The 17,921-nt window shown below is 44.7% G+C and overlaps 3 protein-coding genes across 3 annotated transcripts; 2 read left to right on the top strand and 1 right to left on the bottom strand.

Moving 5' to 3' along the window:
* Positions 1-4,773, top strand: LOC110904154 (sialyltransferase-like protein 1). The gene is made up of 11 exons (XM_022149983.2): positions 1-350; positions 434-510; positions 949-1,035; positions 1,150-1,227; positions 1,310-1,401; positions 1,553-1,754; positions 1,851-1,941; positions 2,220-2,278; positions 2,949-3,097; positions 3,178-3,259; positions 4,092-4,773. The coding sequence occupies exons 1-11, from the start codon at positions 239-241 to the stop codon at positions 4,482-4,484; spliced, it is 1,422 nt and encodes a 473-aa protein (XP_022005675.1). The 5' UTR covers positions 1-238; the 3' UTR covers positions 4,485-4,773.
* Positions 4,774-5,794: 1,021 nt separating this feature from the next.
* Positions 5,795-6,566, bottom strand: LOC110904153 (protein PXR1). The gene has a single exon (XM_022149982.2). It carries the CDS (start codon positions 6,488-6,490, stop codon positions 5,927-5,929), a length of 564 nt encoding a protein of 187 aa, XP_022005674.1. The 5' UTR covers positions 6,491-6,566; the 3' UTR covers positions 5,795-5,926.
* Positions 6,567-8,890: 2,324 nt separating this feature from the next.
* Positions 8,891-10,994, top strand: LOC110907525 (hepatoma-derived growth factor-related protein 2-like). The gene is made up of 4 exons (XM_035983116.1): positions 8,891-9,206; positions 9,280-9,435; positions 9,778-10,029; positions 10,096-10,994. Exons 1-4 carry the CDS (start codon positions 8,891-8,893, stop codon positions 10,992-10,994), a joined length of 1,623 nt encoding a protein of 540 aa, XP_035839009.1.
* Positions 10,995-17,921: the final 6,927 nt, after the last annotated feature.

Here is a 17,921-nt window from a genome sequence, read left to right as displayed (position 1 = left end):
ATCAAGAAACGTATATCTTACACAAAACCCCCTTCATCAAACGATTTCAGTCAAAACTTTCTGGTGCATTCTCGATTGTTGTGAATCTATAGAAGACGAAGAAGAAGACGAACACTGGTTACATTCCATCGTCTCTATTCTTGCATCCGATCCACAGCAAATCTGTAGCAACTTCACTCAATTATACTACCACATTTCACTACCACCGATCGACTGACCTAGGGCACCACAAATCACCATGACCAGACCACTGAAGTCCTCATCAAGAAGACCTACATTTCTTCATCTCATATGTGCTGCTACTGTTTTCTCTCTCCTTGTTTTCACTCTTCAATCGGTTTTCTTCACTGGTTAATTAACTCTCCTTTTTGCGAGCAGTTTTCATATTAATCTATTCGACTGCAATTCTAATCTGTTTGTGCGTTTTCTTTAGGTACTCGAATCAATCCTCTCAACGCAGAAGATGTACAGATCTTATCTGAGTTTCAATCTGACGTTCAACAATGCGTGGTTAGCTTCTTCTTCACTCTTTCTTATGTTTACACACATAAGATTTATAGATTAAGATAGTAGGTAGTTGTGTTGTGTTGCATGAACTTGTTGTTTGCTATTATTGTTATATGACTAATGTCCAAATTAGACAGATAACTGCATAACATTTCTGTAAGTTCAGCATATAGTGTATTTATTTAGCGGTTAATTTTGAATATTGTGAGATTTTAGCTGATTGCATGCTTGTTTCCGGTGTTGGTGTGGCTTTGGAGGTTGTTAATTGTTTGTTATATGTTAGTTAATGGACACAAAACTAAGAACATAGTTTTTGAGTGCTTACTTTGTGAATGTGTTATGTATATGGTTGTTCTTTTGTTTATGATTCGCTGTTGTTTGTTTGTTCAAGTGTAAGGATGCTAATTCTCAGTGGCATTAATCAATACGAGTCGTATGTAGGCAAACAGAGGATTTGGACTTACGGCACATATGATTGACCATTGCAAGTTGATTCTTAAGTTTCCTGAAGGGACAAATAGCACCTGGGTATATCTCTCTCTTTCTTTATCTACCTGTCTTTTTATTTATTTATGTATGAATCTTTCTCTCTCTCTCTCTCATTTATTAAAATTGAACGCTGAATTTGGTGTTCACTTGCAGTTGAATCCCCAATTTAAGACGTATGAGCCATTAGAGTACAAATATGATGTTTGTGAGGCAATTCTCCTGTGGGAACAGGTTAACCATTTATTGTTAGATGTTCACATTTTTTTTTCTCTCAAAGCATATTCTAATGCTTTTTTTTTCGTTTAAAATGCAGTACCGTAACATGACTACAGTTTTGACAAGAGAATATTTAGATGCACGGCCTGATGGCTGGATGGACTATGCAGCCAAAAGAATAGCACAACTGTATGTTTTTTTTTTCTTCTAATACCCAAAGAAAGATGTATTGGGTTATTTATATTATTGTCATTATTTGCATCATTTATTTGATTGAGTGGTTGAAACTTGACAAATCACATTAATGCTTTGCTCACTTTGATTTCTTCCATAACCCTAGAGGCGCAAAGGATTGCAGCAACAGGACACTTTGTGAAGAGCACCTTAATCCAGTTTTGCCAGCCAAACCTCCATTTCACCCTCGCCAGTTTCATAAATGTGCTGTTGTTGGAAACTCAGGTGATTTACTGAAGACTGAATTTGGTGAAGAAATCGACAGTCATGATGCAGTTATAAGAGACAATGAGGCACCAGTTAACGAGGTGAATTAGGCACCCCAAAGACTGATACTTAGCTAATGTTTTCCTAAAGTCCTTATATTGCTTAAGTTACTCTTCTGTTTATACGTTTTCTTGCAGAAATATGCTAAACATGTTGGTCTAAAGAGAAATTTTCGATTAGGAGTTAGGGGAACTGCCCGTAACATGATCCCAATCCTCAATGGATCAGGTAAACTCTAAAGCCTAAACCCTACAAGACAACCTATCTTAACAAGCCTTTTAAGGGACCTAGTTATATGTAATGTTTGTTGCATTTAACGTGCGTCATGTTACATACTTACATTTTTTTCACTCCTCTTTTAATAAAGAACCGCCTCCATGTTTTTGTTATCACCAGAAACCACAGCTCCTCAAGAGACTGTAGACGAACACAGTAGTTAACAAACAATCCTGTCTTAAAGGTATTTACATGTCTCACGCTGTTTCTGTTTTCTATTTCTCTTGCAGATGATGAGGTGCTTGTTATCAAAAGTGTGACTCACAGAGACTTCAACCAGATGATTGATGTAAGTATTCTTAAGCAGATATAATGAAACTTGGTTTTTGTATATAGAAAGAATTTCACGTAATAGCAACATAGTTTTACATGTTTACACATTATACCAACGCAACATACTTCCATACTCCTATACCTGTCAATCTATCATTAGGTAAATCACGTTGCTGTTATTTTTAAGAAATATGAAAGTACATTGCTATTTCTGATAATTTTTTAAGTACATCGCTATTATTTACAGAAAAAAAGTTAAATTAATGTTTTCATTTTGTGACATTATCCTTGTTACATATGTGTAATTATAGCCTTATTGGTAAAAACTACAAAGCTGTATGTATTAGAATTTTAAAAAGTCATGGTGTAGACTGACTGATATAATATTTCAATTTAATGTAAAAGGCATTTCTTCTATATTAAATTAGCAAACAAGTATTAGGTCAGGCTCTATGCATGTAAATCGTTTCCATGCGATGTCATTAAATTCAGATTAAGTCATTAACTGAAGCTGTGCAAGACCATTATGAACCTGTGCAGTGAGTCATCAAACATAGTTGTGCATTCGATTAGAAAATTAACTATAATCCGAAAATATTTTGGTTTGGGCCTTGGGGATGATTTTACTACATCATCTCATCTCTTAATAGCAACCCTAACAGATTATTTTATCATAAAATATTCAGATGATTCCGAATCCGGTCTATCTTTTCCAAGGTATTGTATTACGCAGAGGTGCCAAAGGAACTGGGATGAAATCTGTTGAGCTGGCACTTTCTATGTGTGATATTGTTGATATTTATGGTTTCACTGTTGATCCTGGCTACACTGAATGGTCAGTTTACTCTCTCTCTCTCTCTCTCTCTGACCAGTTTCGCCTCACTGACAATCTAACATTACCCCTTTTACCTGTAGGACCAGATACTTCTCTGAACCAAGAAAAGGTCACAACCCACTTCAAGGAAGGGCTTACTACCAACTTCTAGAATGCCTTGGTGTAAGTAAACATTCTCTTTTTTTTTTTTTTTTGAGTAAGATGCCATTTTCCTCCCTGAGGTTTGGCTAGTTTTGCGACTTTCGTCCCAAGGTTTGTTTTTCAACATGTGGATCCGAAAGGTTTGAAATCTTGCCATTTTCATCCGGCTTGTTAACTCCGTCCATTTTTCTCCGTTAAGTCAGGGGTATTTCCGTCTGTTTTGTTAACTTAAAGGGCAATTCGGTTTTTTTCACTTTATGTACAAGTATTTAGCATATGTACAAGTATTCAAAAGACCAAATTGCCCTTTAAGATAAAAAAAAGACAAAAATACCCCTGACAGAGAAAAATGGATGGAGTTAATGAGCCGGATGAAAATGACAAGATTTCAAATCTTTTGGATCCAGATGCGAAAAAGCATACCTTTGGACGAAACTCGCAAAACTGGTCAAACCTCAGGGATGAAAATGACATTTTACTCTTTTTATTTTTTTCTGGTATTCTTATTCAAGAAAAGGTCCTTGTATGATTAAAGTTCCTAACTTTATAAAAAAGTAGTATTTCATCACATTACGAACCCCTTAACCTTTTAAACTTAACAAGTCCTATGGCCTTTTTTTTGATCGTTTAGAAAGTCGTTGTTATTGAGGTTTAGTCCTTTAACTTTTTAATATTAACAGAAGGTTCTTTTTACATGATTTAAGTCCCTAAACGTTTTCATCAGTTCATTTGAATCTTGTTCAGCACGTTGATCCTTTTCATAATTCGAAAAGAAGGATACAACTGTAACCCGACCCAACCTATCTGACCCGCCCGTTTTGTCATCTGTAACATGTAGTATATATTATTTCAGGTGATTAGGATACACTCTCCTATGAGAGCAAAACGGGCCCAAGATTGGTCTGATGTGCCAAGTCGTGAGAAGATAGGCAGAGCTCATGCAGCTGCCACGCGACTAAAAAGAAGTGAAGAGGGTGAATACGATAAGGTAGGACAATTTGGCAACTGTAAGGTGTGGGGCGATGCGGGCCCCTACGGTAGCGGGCCTGTATCGGGGTCCAGAAATATGAGTAGTACTAGGAGGAATTCAAATTACAGTAAATGGGAAGTTACGCCTTTTAAGAGTCTTAGAAAAGAAGCACAGGAACATTATAACCAGATGGAAGGTGTTTCACTGTATAAAATGGATGGCAACAAATTAGATGATCTTGTGTGCGTGAGGCATTCGTTAGATTCTGAATCGTAGTTTTGAAGTGGTATATAATGAGAGGCTGACCGACATACTTCATGGATTTGGGTATTGCTAGTGTGATTTCAAGATGAAGGGGAAATAGACGATGATGTGGACTACCATCGTGATTGTTATTTTTCAAGCACGTGTGGAAGATGAGAAGAAAGATAAAGATTTCAGGAAATTTATAATTGTTGTTCTATACATGTACTTTTGTTAGCTTTCACTTTTGGTATGTAATGTTAAAATCATATGTTTAATTATGTTTTACATATATTTATAGACATTATAGTTGTCACTTGTCTCTCATAGCAATGGAATAATGGTTAGGGATGCTTTATAATACCTAGTCCTCAAAATGAAATTGAAACATGGCTCATCTTGACATCTTAGCAGAAAGATTTGAGTCTTGTTCAGACTTCAAAGAAATCCCAGTTATATTTTCGGCTCAAATAACTCAAGAATATAGAGGGTCGTTGAATACAAATCGGAACAAGAAAGTAGAAACACTGTATAAGTATTTCTTTTAATGCGATATAAATTCAAGTAGATAATAGCAAGAAATTGTGTTAAATATAAATGCATGAGTGATCACATAATTATCAATTTTTACTCCCATAATATTTTTTTTGGAACCGGAAAAGAAAAACGTTACAAAGGACATCTACGCCAATCCGCTGAAACAAGATCCGTACAGGAAGACCTATTCTTAATCCAAAGAGAAGAAATCGACTTGATATCTTCAACTACTTTGGCTGCAGTCAGGTTGCTTGAAGAGAAAGCCAATTAATTCCGCGCTTTCCAAATGCACCAACATGAGGAGAGAATGATACCGTTAAGGGTTTCGCTTTTAGTCCGATCAAAGCCCCTGTCTTGTGAGCCGTTAGGAGGTCAGGAAAGGAGAAAGCAAAAATAGGAGCAATCCTACACCAAGATGAGAGGCGAAAATACACGAGATCATGATGTGCTAGCATGATTCCTCCACCTCAAAACAGAAAAGGCAATCTGTCGAGTCAACCCCAACATTCCTCCGCCTGAGCTCTACCAAAAATGGGATCTGGTTTTGTGCTGCCTTTCAACCGAAGAGCATAGACAACTCAATAATTATTCAGTTCACATATGGCTTGTAAAACTTCACAAAAAACCCTCAAATTCATCAAGAAAGTGTGTGTCACAGGCTCAGGCTAAATAAGCTTGACATAAATTCAAACCTAGCTGGTGAAAGCTTGATCTCCGCATGCTTCAAACCTAGTTATTTTAGCTCGAGAACTAGGCAGGTGATGATAAAACTACGAACTCCTAATAAAATCTGTAAATGCGTAAAATATAATGAATTGAAGACTTGTTATATAAATTCAAGAAACAAAATTGACACTGAAACTGAAACAATGTTTTTCCTATTCAAAATTTCATCCAAATCAAACCGAACAGATATTAAACATAACAAAAAGCAAACCCTATTTCTTAATAAGACTATCAGGAACCACTTTCAATAGCTTCTTCTTCTTCGACTGAGCAATCTTCTTCAACGTCTTTGGATTCGTAATCTTCTGAAGCTTCGATCCAGACTTGAGAATATTCTCCTGCTTCTTCTTCTCCCGTTCCTCCTTCTTCTTCCTCTTCTCAATCTTATTATTCCTAATCTCCTCTTTCAACTCCGTCATCTTCTCCTTATACGCCTTCTTAATCTCCTTCTGTTTAGCTCTCTCTTCAAACGTTGATTTCTTCAAGCTAACCCTAACCGCCGACGATCTCTGTGTTTTCGGCTGCTTCCACTTCCTGCCGGACACTTTTCCGGCTATCACGCCGTCGTATGTCGGTTTGCCGAAGATCGGTTTGTCAGGGTTTTCGGTTGAAGAAACGGCTTGTCGCTTTGAAGACTGGAGTTCTTCGGTGGTGTTGGTGTCGTTGTCGACGTCCATGGAGGCATCGAGCTCCTGCTGCTGTTCGGCTCTCTTGCGCTTGTAGGTTTTGCCGCCGAAGCCTTCGTCTAAGCGTCTAAAATCAATGGTGCACGCCATTGATGGATGTTGGAGAAGGATGAGGGTTGTCGCCGCCCCTTTGTAAAACCCTAGAAATATAAGAAGAAGAGGGGGAGGGTTTTTATACGGATGTGTCCTCTACAGTAGTGACATAAATGGTCCTTGCATTATTGGATATTATTAAAGAAGTAAAACAAACTTTTTTTTTTCCAGGTACACTATTAGGCAACCTGGGGCGTCCCATTATGACCAAAAGATCACACGTGAAATACCGTTAAACACTACCGCCGGTGTCGTTTATCACGCGTGGAAAAGTTTAAGCGTAGCAATGAACACGCGTTGTTATATGAACCTTGAAGAGGAGGATGACCGTTGATATGAAGAAGGATGAGTTTATAAAAAAAATGATGGGCATTTCCACTAAAATCCATCACTAGTGATGGAATGAAGCTTGATGACGTGGTGGAACTTGATTGGATGTTGTGAGTGATGGACCCTTACCCCTCTTATAATTCACCAATTGTACATTTTTGAAGAAAAACAATGATCTAATTAGGGAGTTAATTAGATTGGTTTATGTTCCTTTCATGAGGGTTAATCTTCTTAAGGATATTTGAGCTCCGACTTGGTGATTTATCCTGCAAAACAGAACACCGTTAACTCGTTAAGAGGGGAATGTGGGGGTTTCCCTCTTAACCAGGCTCCGGCGTGAGAATAAGCGACTGCTTTGAGAGTAATTAAGTGTAAAGAGTAAGAGTCGAGGGAATAGAATGTTTAACCTGTGTGATGAGGTCTCTATTTATAGCCGGAGGGGTGTGAGGGGTTATGGGCTGATGGGCCTTGGGCCAGAAGCGGACAACAAAACGGATATGCTCCTTGTCTCACTGGCGTCGACCGCTTAGTGGCTTCTAGACGCTCGTTGGTGCTGGCGCACCTTGATTGGAGCCACGTGTCATTGTTGTCGGCCTTGTTGTCCTTCTGTCATCAGCAGACAAGTGGAGATCGTGGGACAGTTGTCTCCGTCCTCTGATTGGTGCCACGTAGGCGTCCTTATGTACTTCTCGTCAGGCGATCGTGGCGCACGATTGACCAGAGCCTGCTAGACGCTCATTGGCTCCTTTTACTGCCACTTGTACCTTATGTACCACTGCCGGTAGCCGCGCGCTTCCCTACTGAGTGGCTCATTTGTTCCATTATTTTATGCTAAGTGCTGATATCTGGGCCTATTGTGAGCCTTGCCTCGCGCGGGGTAAACTACAACGCGTGTAGGCCGCGCGTGGATAATGTTAATAAGTTTTCTGAAATAAGGAGTATGGTTCCGCGCGCAACCTGGTCGGAGGTTTGCGCGGCTTTTTGGGACCATACCCCTTCAAGTCCCCCCAGTCCAGTGCTGCACCATGCGCAACGCAAGTGGTTGGAGCTCTGGACTTAATAAAATTAGAAGAAATAAGTGTAATAGGGGAAAAGTTCTTTTGATCCTGATTGGTGTGGCGCATGTGGAAAATGTTGTTTTCAATTGCGCGAGTACCAATGCAGGTCTTTAGGGATTGTCGTTTGTCTGATCAGGCGCGCGGGTTTATTGGAGGTGATATGTAGCTGGCGCGGTTCATGTAACTTCTGCATGAAGTTACTTGCAACATTTATGGCGGGAAACTTCGAAATTTGAACTTCTGACAGGTTGGTGAGATAAGTCGCTGAGAGCGACGTTTGAGTTGACCCCTGGCACGGGTGTCATCATGCCGCCTGCGGCGGTTGCACTTCATGTCAGGAGAGTGAGGCCCACGCGCGCGTGGTAACCGTCACCCCTGGTTTCCCGCTTGACGTGGCAACCTCTCGTTGGTTGGCCTAGCGGCGAACGCGGCACGGTTACCTATCGCATTAAATGCGATGGGTATATATATCCGAAGAGAAGGTGAGAGATTCTCACTTCTCTTCGTTTCTTCTCCACTTTTCTCTCAAAAACTCTTTGATTCTTCAAAGTGTTCTTCGTCTCTTCAAGATTTCTTCAAATCTTCAAACTTTTCTTCAAGCTTTTTTCCAGATCTTTCTAAAAAGATGAGTGAAGAACACCAAGAGGCTCCTGTTAGTGAGGAAGGACCAGTTCCTGTCCTTAAATGGGACTTGGGTCTCTTCGAACAGATTGTTCGTAGTTTCAGATTCCCACCGGAGTGGGATGCCCGGTATCCGGCTCAGGGCCAGACCGCGGCTGATGCACCACCCGGTTACATTACCCTGTATGAAGACTTCTTTCTTTAGGGTAATTTCCGACTGCCGGCGACCAACTTCCTAGGCAGTATCCTTTCTTACTACAGTTTCCATATATCTCAGATGAGCCCTCCCGGGATGGTGAGGGTACGACACTTTGAATTTTTGTGCCATTCCCATGGCGTCGAGCCATCGGTAGATAAGTTTCGTGCTTTCTACCAGTTGCAGAGAACGATGGGGTTCTTCTCGTTTGCAAGCCGGGGCGCGGCAAAGAAGATCTTGTTGAATCCTCCTAAGAGTTTCCACGACTGGAAACCCAAGTTCTTCTTCATCAGGGAAGAAGTCTTGCCGATTGCCATGCCCTTTAGGGACTGGACTGAGGCCATACTCAAGGAAGATCTTCCCATCCCAAAAACTGCTCGGTGGTACCAGCAGCTAACTCCAACCCCAAATCGGGTTTTTGGGGAAAATGTGTTGGTTGCTGCTAAGATGAGTGACCAGTGGTTACCTAGCAGCAGAGAGGTTCCGGTTTTGAAGATCGGCGATCAAGGTTAGTGTCTTCTTTGTTGTTTTTTCAGTTGATCTGCTTTAATTGCTACTAACTTTCTTAAGTGCATGTTTAGAAGCGCAACTCTATCAAGCTGCCTTCTCGACATTTGGTGGCTCCATGGGCGTTCGCCCATTGCGCGATGACGAGGAAAGCTGGTATGACCAGATTAAAGGAAACTTCATGTTTCCTGCTGCTGATGCTTTCGCTTCACCGCCGACCGCTACTGAAGGTGCGCAATACCCTAAACCTCGTCCATTGCGCTCTGTGACTCTCGCTGGGAAAGAGACTTTCTATCTTTCCAGCGAGGAGTCCGTAGGTTCTTCCAGCGGCGAGCTAAGCTCTTGGTCTAAAATCTTTGCAGGTGTGTTGCGCGACCTGGGGATTGACCCCGAGGAGAAGAAGAAGAAACCGGTGAAGAAGAAGAAGAAGGTGGAGCCTGAGGTGACCAGTAAGGGCACTGGCCCTAGTCGCGCAACATCTGCTGCTGTCAAAGGTACTCTTCGCCTTCGTCAACGTGACTTAGACGACTATGTGATAATCAGTGACTCATATGAAGGTTTATCACATGCAGCTAAGGGGAAGACCGGTGCTGGTGGGTCGAAGAGTTCTGGGAGCGCGGGTTCTCGTAACCCTGAAGCTGGCGCGACTCCATCTTTTCCTGAAGATGACGAAGCAGAAGAAGAAGATGCCGGTGCTCGGCTTATTGGGCGGAAGAGCGGTAGGAGCGAAGCCACGACTGGTGTGGCTTCCGCCCCTACATCTGTTGTGATTCCCGCGGTTGGGAAAACGAGCAAGCTGCGCTCGTTATACAAATTTTCTCCTGGTATGTTCTTCGCTTCTCTTCTTAATACTTTTCTCTTTGCTTAAATGCACTTGCTTTATTTTTCAGAAATCAAGAAGAAGACCCCTGAGAAGGGTGTCACGTTTAGTGAGGCTGCGGCGAAGAGGCCCAAGATTACCGTCAAGTCCACTAACACTGCTGCTCAGGATGCCGCGAAGGCTGCTGAGGCGCAGCGAAAGGTGGAGGAGGATCGGAAGAGAGAGGAGGAGAAGAAGAGAGTTGCGGAAGAGAAGAAAAAGAAAGAAGAAGAGAGGAAGAAGATAGAGGAGGAGAGAAAGAAAAAAGAGGAGGAGGAGAGGAAGCAGAGGGCGGAGCAGGAGAGGTTGGCTGAAGTGGCGAGGAAGCAGGCCTTGGAGAAGGAGCTAACGGCGAAAAAGGCTATGGATCAGCCTCTTAAATCTCCAGGTCCTGAGGTCACCAAAACAACCCACACCGGTCCTGTTATTTCTTCCAAGGGTTCCAGCCGCTTCTCCTCAAGCGGCGCGAGCTCTGGTGGAGCTGGGGGTTATAACCCCAATGTGATAGGTGCGAAGGACACCGTTGGGGATATTTACTACAAGACTTACAATGAAGAAGAACGTGGTGACGCTCCTCATCAAGCCCCCTGGAGTTTAAAACAGAAAGATACCTTCATTGAGTTCAGCCCTGCGCGCGAGTGGTTCTTGAACTCCTTTACACCTGCTGAAGTCAATCGGCAAAGGGCGAAACCTCACGAAATGTTGTATCGTACTTATATCCTTGGCGAGGCCAACGCTCGTGCTGCCAACTATCAAATAGTTCGCGAATGGCGAACGATGGTTAGGGAGCGCGCCGACTGGGAGGCTTATCGCGAGCGTATGCTGAAACGTATTGCTGAATTTGAAAAATCTAAAGCCGCGTTTGGTGAGGAGAGGGCCAAGTTTGAGGCTGACAAGAAGGCTGAAGAGTGGGGCCGCGAGGGGCTGTAGAAAAAACTCCACAATGTTGAAGAGCAACTGGCCAAGGAGAAGGCCGATTTTAAACGTATTTGTGCCCAAGACAACGAGCGCGCCTATGCGGCTCGACAGAAGATAGTTGATCTTGAGGCTAAAGTTGCTGACTTGACCTCGAAGGTAGAGGAGGCGTAGGGAGAGAAGGCTGCCAAACAGCAGGTGGAGGTTAGTCTATTTGTTTTCCTTTATACTTGCTATTTTGTTAATACATCGGCCTAAGTTGTTTTGTCGGCCTTCAGGTTGAATTGTCTGAGGTCAAACTACAGCTGTCCAGCAAGGACATAGATCTCCACGCCAAGGACGCTGAGATTGCGGAGCTCAAACGTCGCTTAAACGAGCAAATTGACAGATGCGAGTCGTTGGAGATCGACCTGGAAGCCGAGAGGGTTAAGGCCGCTACGGCTGAGGAGGCGCGTGCTGTTAGCACTGCTGCGCTGAATGTGGCCCAAACCAACTACTCCGAGGCTCAAGGCATCGTCGATACGCTTGTCTCAGAAGCTGAATGGATGCGCACTCGTGGAGTAGTGCTGGTGAGTACTTTTTATGCTTCAATCTTGTTAAGGGTTATATTTAACGTTTTTTCTTTTGTTGAAGGTTGCCAACTCCATCCTGAATGCGGGCGAGCTAGACCGCGCCGTAGCGGCTCTGACAGATGCGGCGCGTGCGGTGGGTCATCGGGGAGGCTACCTGGAGTGTGCCGATCACGTTGAGCAGATGCTTGGGCAGGAATTTGACATAAGTCATTGCTCAGTGACGGAACATGCTGATGCTGCACTGGCAAGTGCTGAAAACTCCTATGACAACCTTTCCTTGCCTATCATGGAGTTGGTTGTTGAATCGTTGAAGAAAGACGACTGGTGCCAGCGTCTTAAGGCAATCCTCGATCCACCAGTTACCGTCGAGTTGTCCGACGAAGAGCCAGCTGGTGATGATGGCGGCGATGGTGATGATGATGGCAACGATGATGATGGTGAAGATGACGGAGATGATGGTGATGATCGCCGCGATGAATAGGATAGTTTGTTGAATAGGTGGTTGATAGGCATTTGTGCCTTTGTAATTTCTTCGGACACTCTATGTACAATGCTGCGCATTTGCGCAAGTTTTAAATGAAATGAAACATTTTGGTTTTTTCCGTTGCAATTATTGCATTGCTATAAAAACTTTATGTTAAATTAGCTCGAATAAATGGAAGCGTCCTTTATATAAAAGGTTATCGCCCGGTCTCGCGCTTTGTTTTCGGAGGACCTTGGAGGCGATTTGAACAAACTTTGAGATGCTGGAGTGTTTTCGCGCTAATCAAAAGTTTAGCATGCATTTGTTACGAAAAAATGTAATAGAAACATGTCGTATGCGTTCATTAAGTCAAAAGTGGGCGCGTAGGCCTTCATACATAATTGCTAATGGCTTGTAGCCGGCGTAGTGAATTGAAAGATGGCGCAAGGCCGAAATAGATTACAGGTAACATTTGCGCAATTGTTGCGCATTCCAAGTTCTTGGTAAGATGTGGCCATCTAGGGTGCGCAATTTGTAGGCCCCTTTGCCCAGGACCTCATGAATCAGATATGGGCCTTCCCATTTAGGTGCCAATTTCCCTGGACGTTCCGCATTTGATGCTTCATTGTCGCGAAAGACGTATTCCCCTGGGTTGAAGGTACAAATGCGAACCTTTGTGTTGTAGTACCTTTCCAGCTGGGTTTTGTATTTGGCCTCTCTGATTCTCGCGATTTCGCGTCTTTCTTCTAACAGGTCCAAGTCTAGGCGCCTTTCCGCTTCATTGTCAACTGCGTTGACCGTTGTCATGCGTGGCGAGGGCAGGCCAATCTCCGCCGGAATGACCGCCTCTGAGCCATAGACCAGGCTGAAAGGGGTCTCGCCGGTACTCGTCTTTGGCATGGTCCGATGAGCCCATAAAATGCTTGGGAGCTCATCAACCCATCCGCGCCGCCTTGTTCCTAATCTGGCCTTTATCCCTTCGACGATGCATTTGTTCACACTTTCCACTTGTCCGTTGCCTTGTGGGTGCGCAACGGATGTGAAAGTGTGTTCGATGTTCATCTCCTTCATCCATTTCTTAAGATCGTCCGAAGCAAAGTTGGTGCCATTGTCAGTCACGATCTTGAGCGGGAGGCCAAATCTGCATATGATGTGCTCCCATATGAATTTGCGCACAATCATAGCTGTGGTGGATGCAAGGGCTTTGGCTTCTACCCACTTTGTGAAGTAGTCGACAGCTACTATGATGAACTTTACGGCGCCGGGAGCATCTGGGAAGGGTCCCACCATGTCAATTCCCCATTGCTGAAAGGGCCATGCGGTGGATACGGGGATAAGATCATTTTTAGGGCGCAGCGTTTTTGGAGAGTGCCTCTGGCAAGAGTCACATTTGCGGATCTCCTTCATGGCGTCAACATGCATACCAGGCCAGTAGTAACCGGCGCTCATGATCTTCGCGACAACCATCCGTGGTCCGGAGTGGATGCCGCAAATCCCTTCGTGGATTTCCCTTATCAGATAATTCGCATCCTGGGGGTCCACACAGCGCAGTAGTGGCCCTAGGAAGGATTTTCGGTACAAGATACCGCCGTTCATTTCGTATTGCAGGGCTTTGTTTTGGATCTTCCTTGCTTCCGCTTTGTTTTCGGGGAACAGCCCTTCTTGCAAGTATTGGATGATCGGGGTCATCCACGATGGTTGCCCTGTTTCGATCACATTCACATGTCGCAGCAATACTGACGGGTTCTTGAGTACCTCTATCCTTACATCCTTGGCGAGATGTTGAAAGGAAGTCGAGGCGAGTTTGCTCAGGGCATCTGCGGGCTTGTTTTCTGAGCGATTGATATGTATAACTTTGTGGGATTTGAATTGTTGGAGCAATTCTTTCGCTTGTTCCAGATATAAAGCCATGACTTCTCCCTTCGCGTCGTATATGCCATTTACTTGACTGGCTATCAGGAGTGAGTCAACATGTGCGCGCAAGTTTTTTGCTCCCATCTTGATGGCGAGGCGTAAGCCTGCCAGAAATGCTTCGTACTCAGCCTCGTTGTTGGTGTTTTTGAAGTCCAACTTAATGGCGTAAGTAAACTCGTGATTCTCTGGGCTCACCAGGCGCAATCCTGCTCCAGCGCCATCTTCATTTGATGCCCCATCGGTGTAAAGCATCCAAGTTTCATCTGTTGTATCTTTCTCGGGAGTCTTTATCAGCTCGCACTCCTTGATTTTATCGGCCGGCACTTCTGTGATGAAGTCGGCAAGGACCTGCCCCTTAATGGCTGGGCGCGGCCTGTACAAGATGTTATGGCCGCCCAGTTCAATGGCCCATTTTGCCAACCTGCCTGATGTCTCAGGCTTCTGTAGTATAGTGCCAATGTGGAAATTTGTAAGCACAGTTATCACATGGCCTGTGAAGTATCGGCGCAGCCTTCGGGAGGCGTGTAGTAGCGCAAGAACCAGCTTTTCCATTGTGGAATATCTTGTTTCTGGGTCTGTGAGTACCCTGCTGACGTAATAGATCGGGGTTTGCACTCCGTTCCTGTCTACCAACAATACTGACCCTACTGCCTTATCCGAGGAGGACAAGTACAGCACAAGGGGCTCCTTTTCAAATGGTGCAGTCAGGGTAGGGAGTTCGATCAGACACGCTTTCATTTGTTGAAAAGCTGTTTCGGCTTCCGGGGTCCATTTGAACTCTTGCTTCTTCACACAATTGCGCAATGTGCTAATGAAGGGATACGACTTTGCGGCGTGATTGGAGAGAAAACGATTAAGCGCGGCCAGCCGGCCGGCTAGTCGTTGCATTTCCTTGATGTTTCTCGGTGAGGGCATTCGTTCTATAGCTTGTACTTTCTCTGGATTCACCTTGAAACCGCCGTTTGTGACAATGAAGCCTAGAAACTTCCCTTCTTCCATGCCAAAGGAACACTTGGCTGGATTTAGCTTCATATTTACACTGCGCAATGAGTTGAACGTTTTCTCGATGTCTTTCAACATTTGGTCCTCCTCGGGACTTTTAACCACTAGATCATCGATATAAACCTCAATATGCTTTCCGATGTCACCTGCGAAGGTCTTGTCCATCAAGCGTTGATATGTCGCGCCTGCATTCTTCAGGCCAAAAGGCATCTTTGTGTAGCAGAAGATTCCAAGATCCGTTCTGAACGCTGTCTTGTCTTCATCTTCTAGTTTCATCTGCACTTGATGGTATCCTTTATAGCAATCCAAAAAGCACTTCCATCGGTATGGCGCGAGAGAATCTATTTTTTTATCGATCTCAGGCAAGGAATAGCAATCCTTTGGGCACGCCTTGTTGAGATCAGTGTAGTCTACGCACATGCGCCATCCGCCATTTGATTTTTCGACCATCACGGGGTTCGCCACCCAACTTTGATATCTTACCTCTCGCAAGATCCCGGCTTTGAGCAGCTCACATACCTGCTCGTTCATTGCTTTTGTCTTGTCTGCCCCTAGGCTGCGCCTTCTTTGGACCTTTGGCTCGACAGATGGGTACGTGTTTAAGCAATGCTCGGTGATGTTGCGCGGGACACCGGTCATGTCTGCCGGTGTCCAGGCAAATATATCCATGTTTCGAAACAGCAGTTGCTTTAATCGTGTTCTGATGTCTGACGAAATGGCGTGGCCAATTGTCACAGTCTGCTCGGGGTATTTTCGGTTTAAAACCCATTTCTCTGGCTCGGTCGTGGAGACCTTTGCCGCCTTTGTTGGGCGCAGCTCTTCAGTTGACATTACTTCTTTCTTGGCATATATGATTGCTACTCCTGTCTTGGTTGGGAAACCTATCGCAGAATGAGGCGTTGAAGTCACCATGTTTAGCTCGCCTTGTGTTTCCCTCCCAATAAGCACATCATGCCTTGATTTCACTGGCATTACCATGAAGTTCACATTTGTTGTTCTTGAGTGTTTCCCGTCAGAGAGCGTGACGGGGAAACTGATCTGTCCGAGAGGAAAAACCATCTCGTTGCAAAATACAGACAAAGGATAATCGACAGGTTCGAGTCGCGCTTTATCCTCTTCATCCAACTGATTGAAACACTGTTCGTAAATGATGTCGGCAGTACTTCCCGGGTCTATGAATATGTAGTCAGTTTCATAATGCCCGATTATTCCGGTGATGACCACAGGACGTGTGGCGCGAGGTCCGCCGCGCACTACTGGAAATATAACTTGCTGCTCTTGCCAAGAAGGTTCATAAGGGCGTTTGCCTTTCTCTTTCGCGCTGTACCTGGGTCCGTTGACCATGTGAGTCTCTAGTCGTCGGACCTTTTTGTGGTTCCCTTCATCGTGGCGCTGGAGTTGACGGGTTTCCTTGCGTACATTCTTCACTAAATGGCTTAGCTTGCCGCTTTTGAGCGCTCTCTCGATTTCTTGGCGCAAGCTGTAACAGTCGTCGGTCAGGTGCCCTGAATCTTTGTGAAAATCGCAGTACAAGTTAGGGTCTTGCCCTTTCTTGTTTGTCATTGGCCTTGGCGCCTTGAAATCGACATTCTCCGTCATCAATACCTCCTTTGGAGTTTTTGTGAGCGGAGTCCAGTGTTTGTCACGATTGTCGTCTCTGACCGCCTTCTTGTAACCGATTCGGTCGATCGTTTCTCGCGCATATTCTCTGTAGCGTGGCCTGTCGTCACGGCCTCTTGGTCTCTCAGACTTCCAGTCATGACCCTTATATTTGTTGCGCTTGTTGTTGTTATCGCGCGTACTTCCTCTTGAAAATCGATCTTCTGGGTAGTAGCCCTTTCCACCAGCAAGGGACTCCTCAGTTTGCGCGACGATTTTTGCGGCTTCCATTAGTTTATCCCACTCATTTGGCATTCCATCTTTGCCTGTGATGGTTCTAATGAGACTATCGCAGCGTATAGCCTTTTTGAAGTGACAGCGCATGAGTTGCTCACTGACGCCGCCTATTTCCAGACACTCTTTGTTAAAACGCGTGATGAAGTCCTCCAGACCTTCACCATCTCTTCGCCAAATATCTTCTACTTCGGCTGTGTCACGTTGGTAGCGACGTTGTTGGCTAAAGTAGCTTAAGAATTGCGTCTTGAAATCTGTCCATGATTTAATCTTCCCAGGCGGAAGGCTGTCAAACCAGGCGCGAGCCGCTCCGGTAAGGGTTTGAATGAACAGGTGGCACCACATGGGCATGTTCCAACCTCCCATGCAGCCCACACTCGTGAATGTTCTGACGTGATCGTCTGGGTCAGTCAACCCATTGAATTTCCCAACAGTTGGGGGTAGCTTCTCTCGTGAAAGCGGCGCGAGTGCAATTTTCGGGATAAACTTGGAGTGTTCCGCAGCTTCCACTGGTCTGTATGCCAGGCGGAAATCTCTTTCAGCTTCTTCTGTGTAGCCAATGTGTTGTCTTGGCTTGTAGTACTCATGGTTTTTTGGTAAACGATTAAAGACTGATGATTCTTCGTCACCTTCCCATGTGGGATCATATGGGTCCGTTTCTTCCCATTCATTGTTCATGTTGCGCGGCGTGAGCCGGCTGTGAACAGGGCCTCGTTGAAGGTTCGACGGATATTCATAGTAACTATACGTTTCCCCTCTTGTATCGCGCGTGTCTTGTACGCTTAAACGTCTTGTAGGGGGAGGCCTGTTGGTTCTGCCTTGTATATTGGCTGGTGGGGGCATTTGGCGCACCCCCTGACTCTGAGGGGTGACCAAGGACGGTTCTGCCGTCAAAACTGCCTGCTGCGCGATGAGCGATTGGTATGCTGCATTGATAGTGGCGATGTTCTTGGCATACCACGAGGCTGGGGTTTCACCTTCTGGTAAGCCAAGTAATGCAGATACATTTTGAGGTGGCGCTGTGTTCGAAGGTCCTTCTCCGTTTCCTGGGGTGACCACTTGGGTGATGCGGGTGAAGCTCCCGCGCGGACCCCCAGT

This window comes from Helianthus annuus, chromosome 14 (assembly GCF_002127325.2).
Source record: "Helianthus annuus cultivar XRQ/B chromosome 14, HanXRQr2.0-SUNRISE, whole genome shotgun sequence".
Lineage (NCBI taxonomy): Eukaryota > Viridiplantae > Streptophyta > Magnoliopsida > Asterales > Asteraceae > Helianthus > Helianthus annuus.
This window is presented reverse-complemented; position numbering and strand designations above follow the sequence as displayed.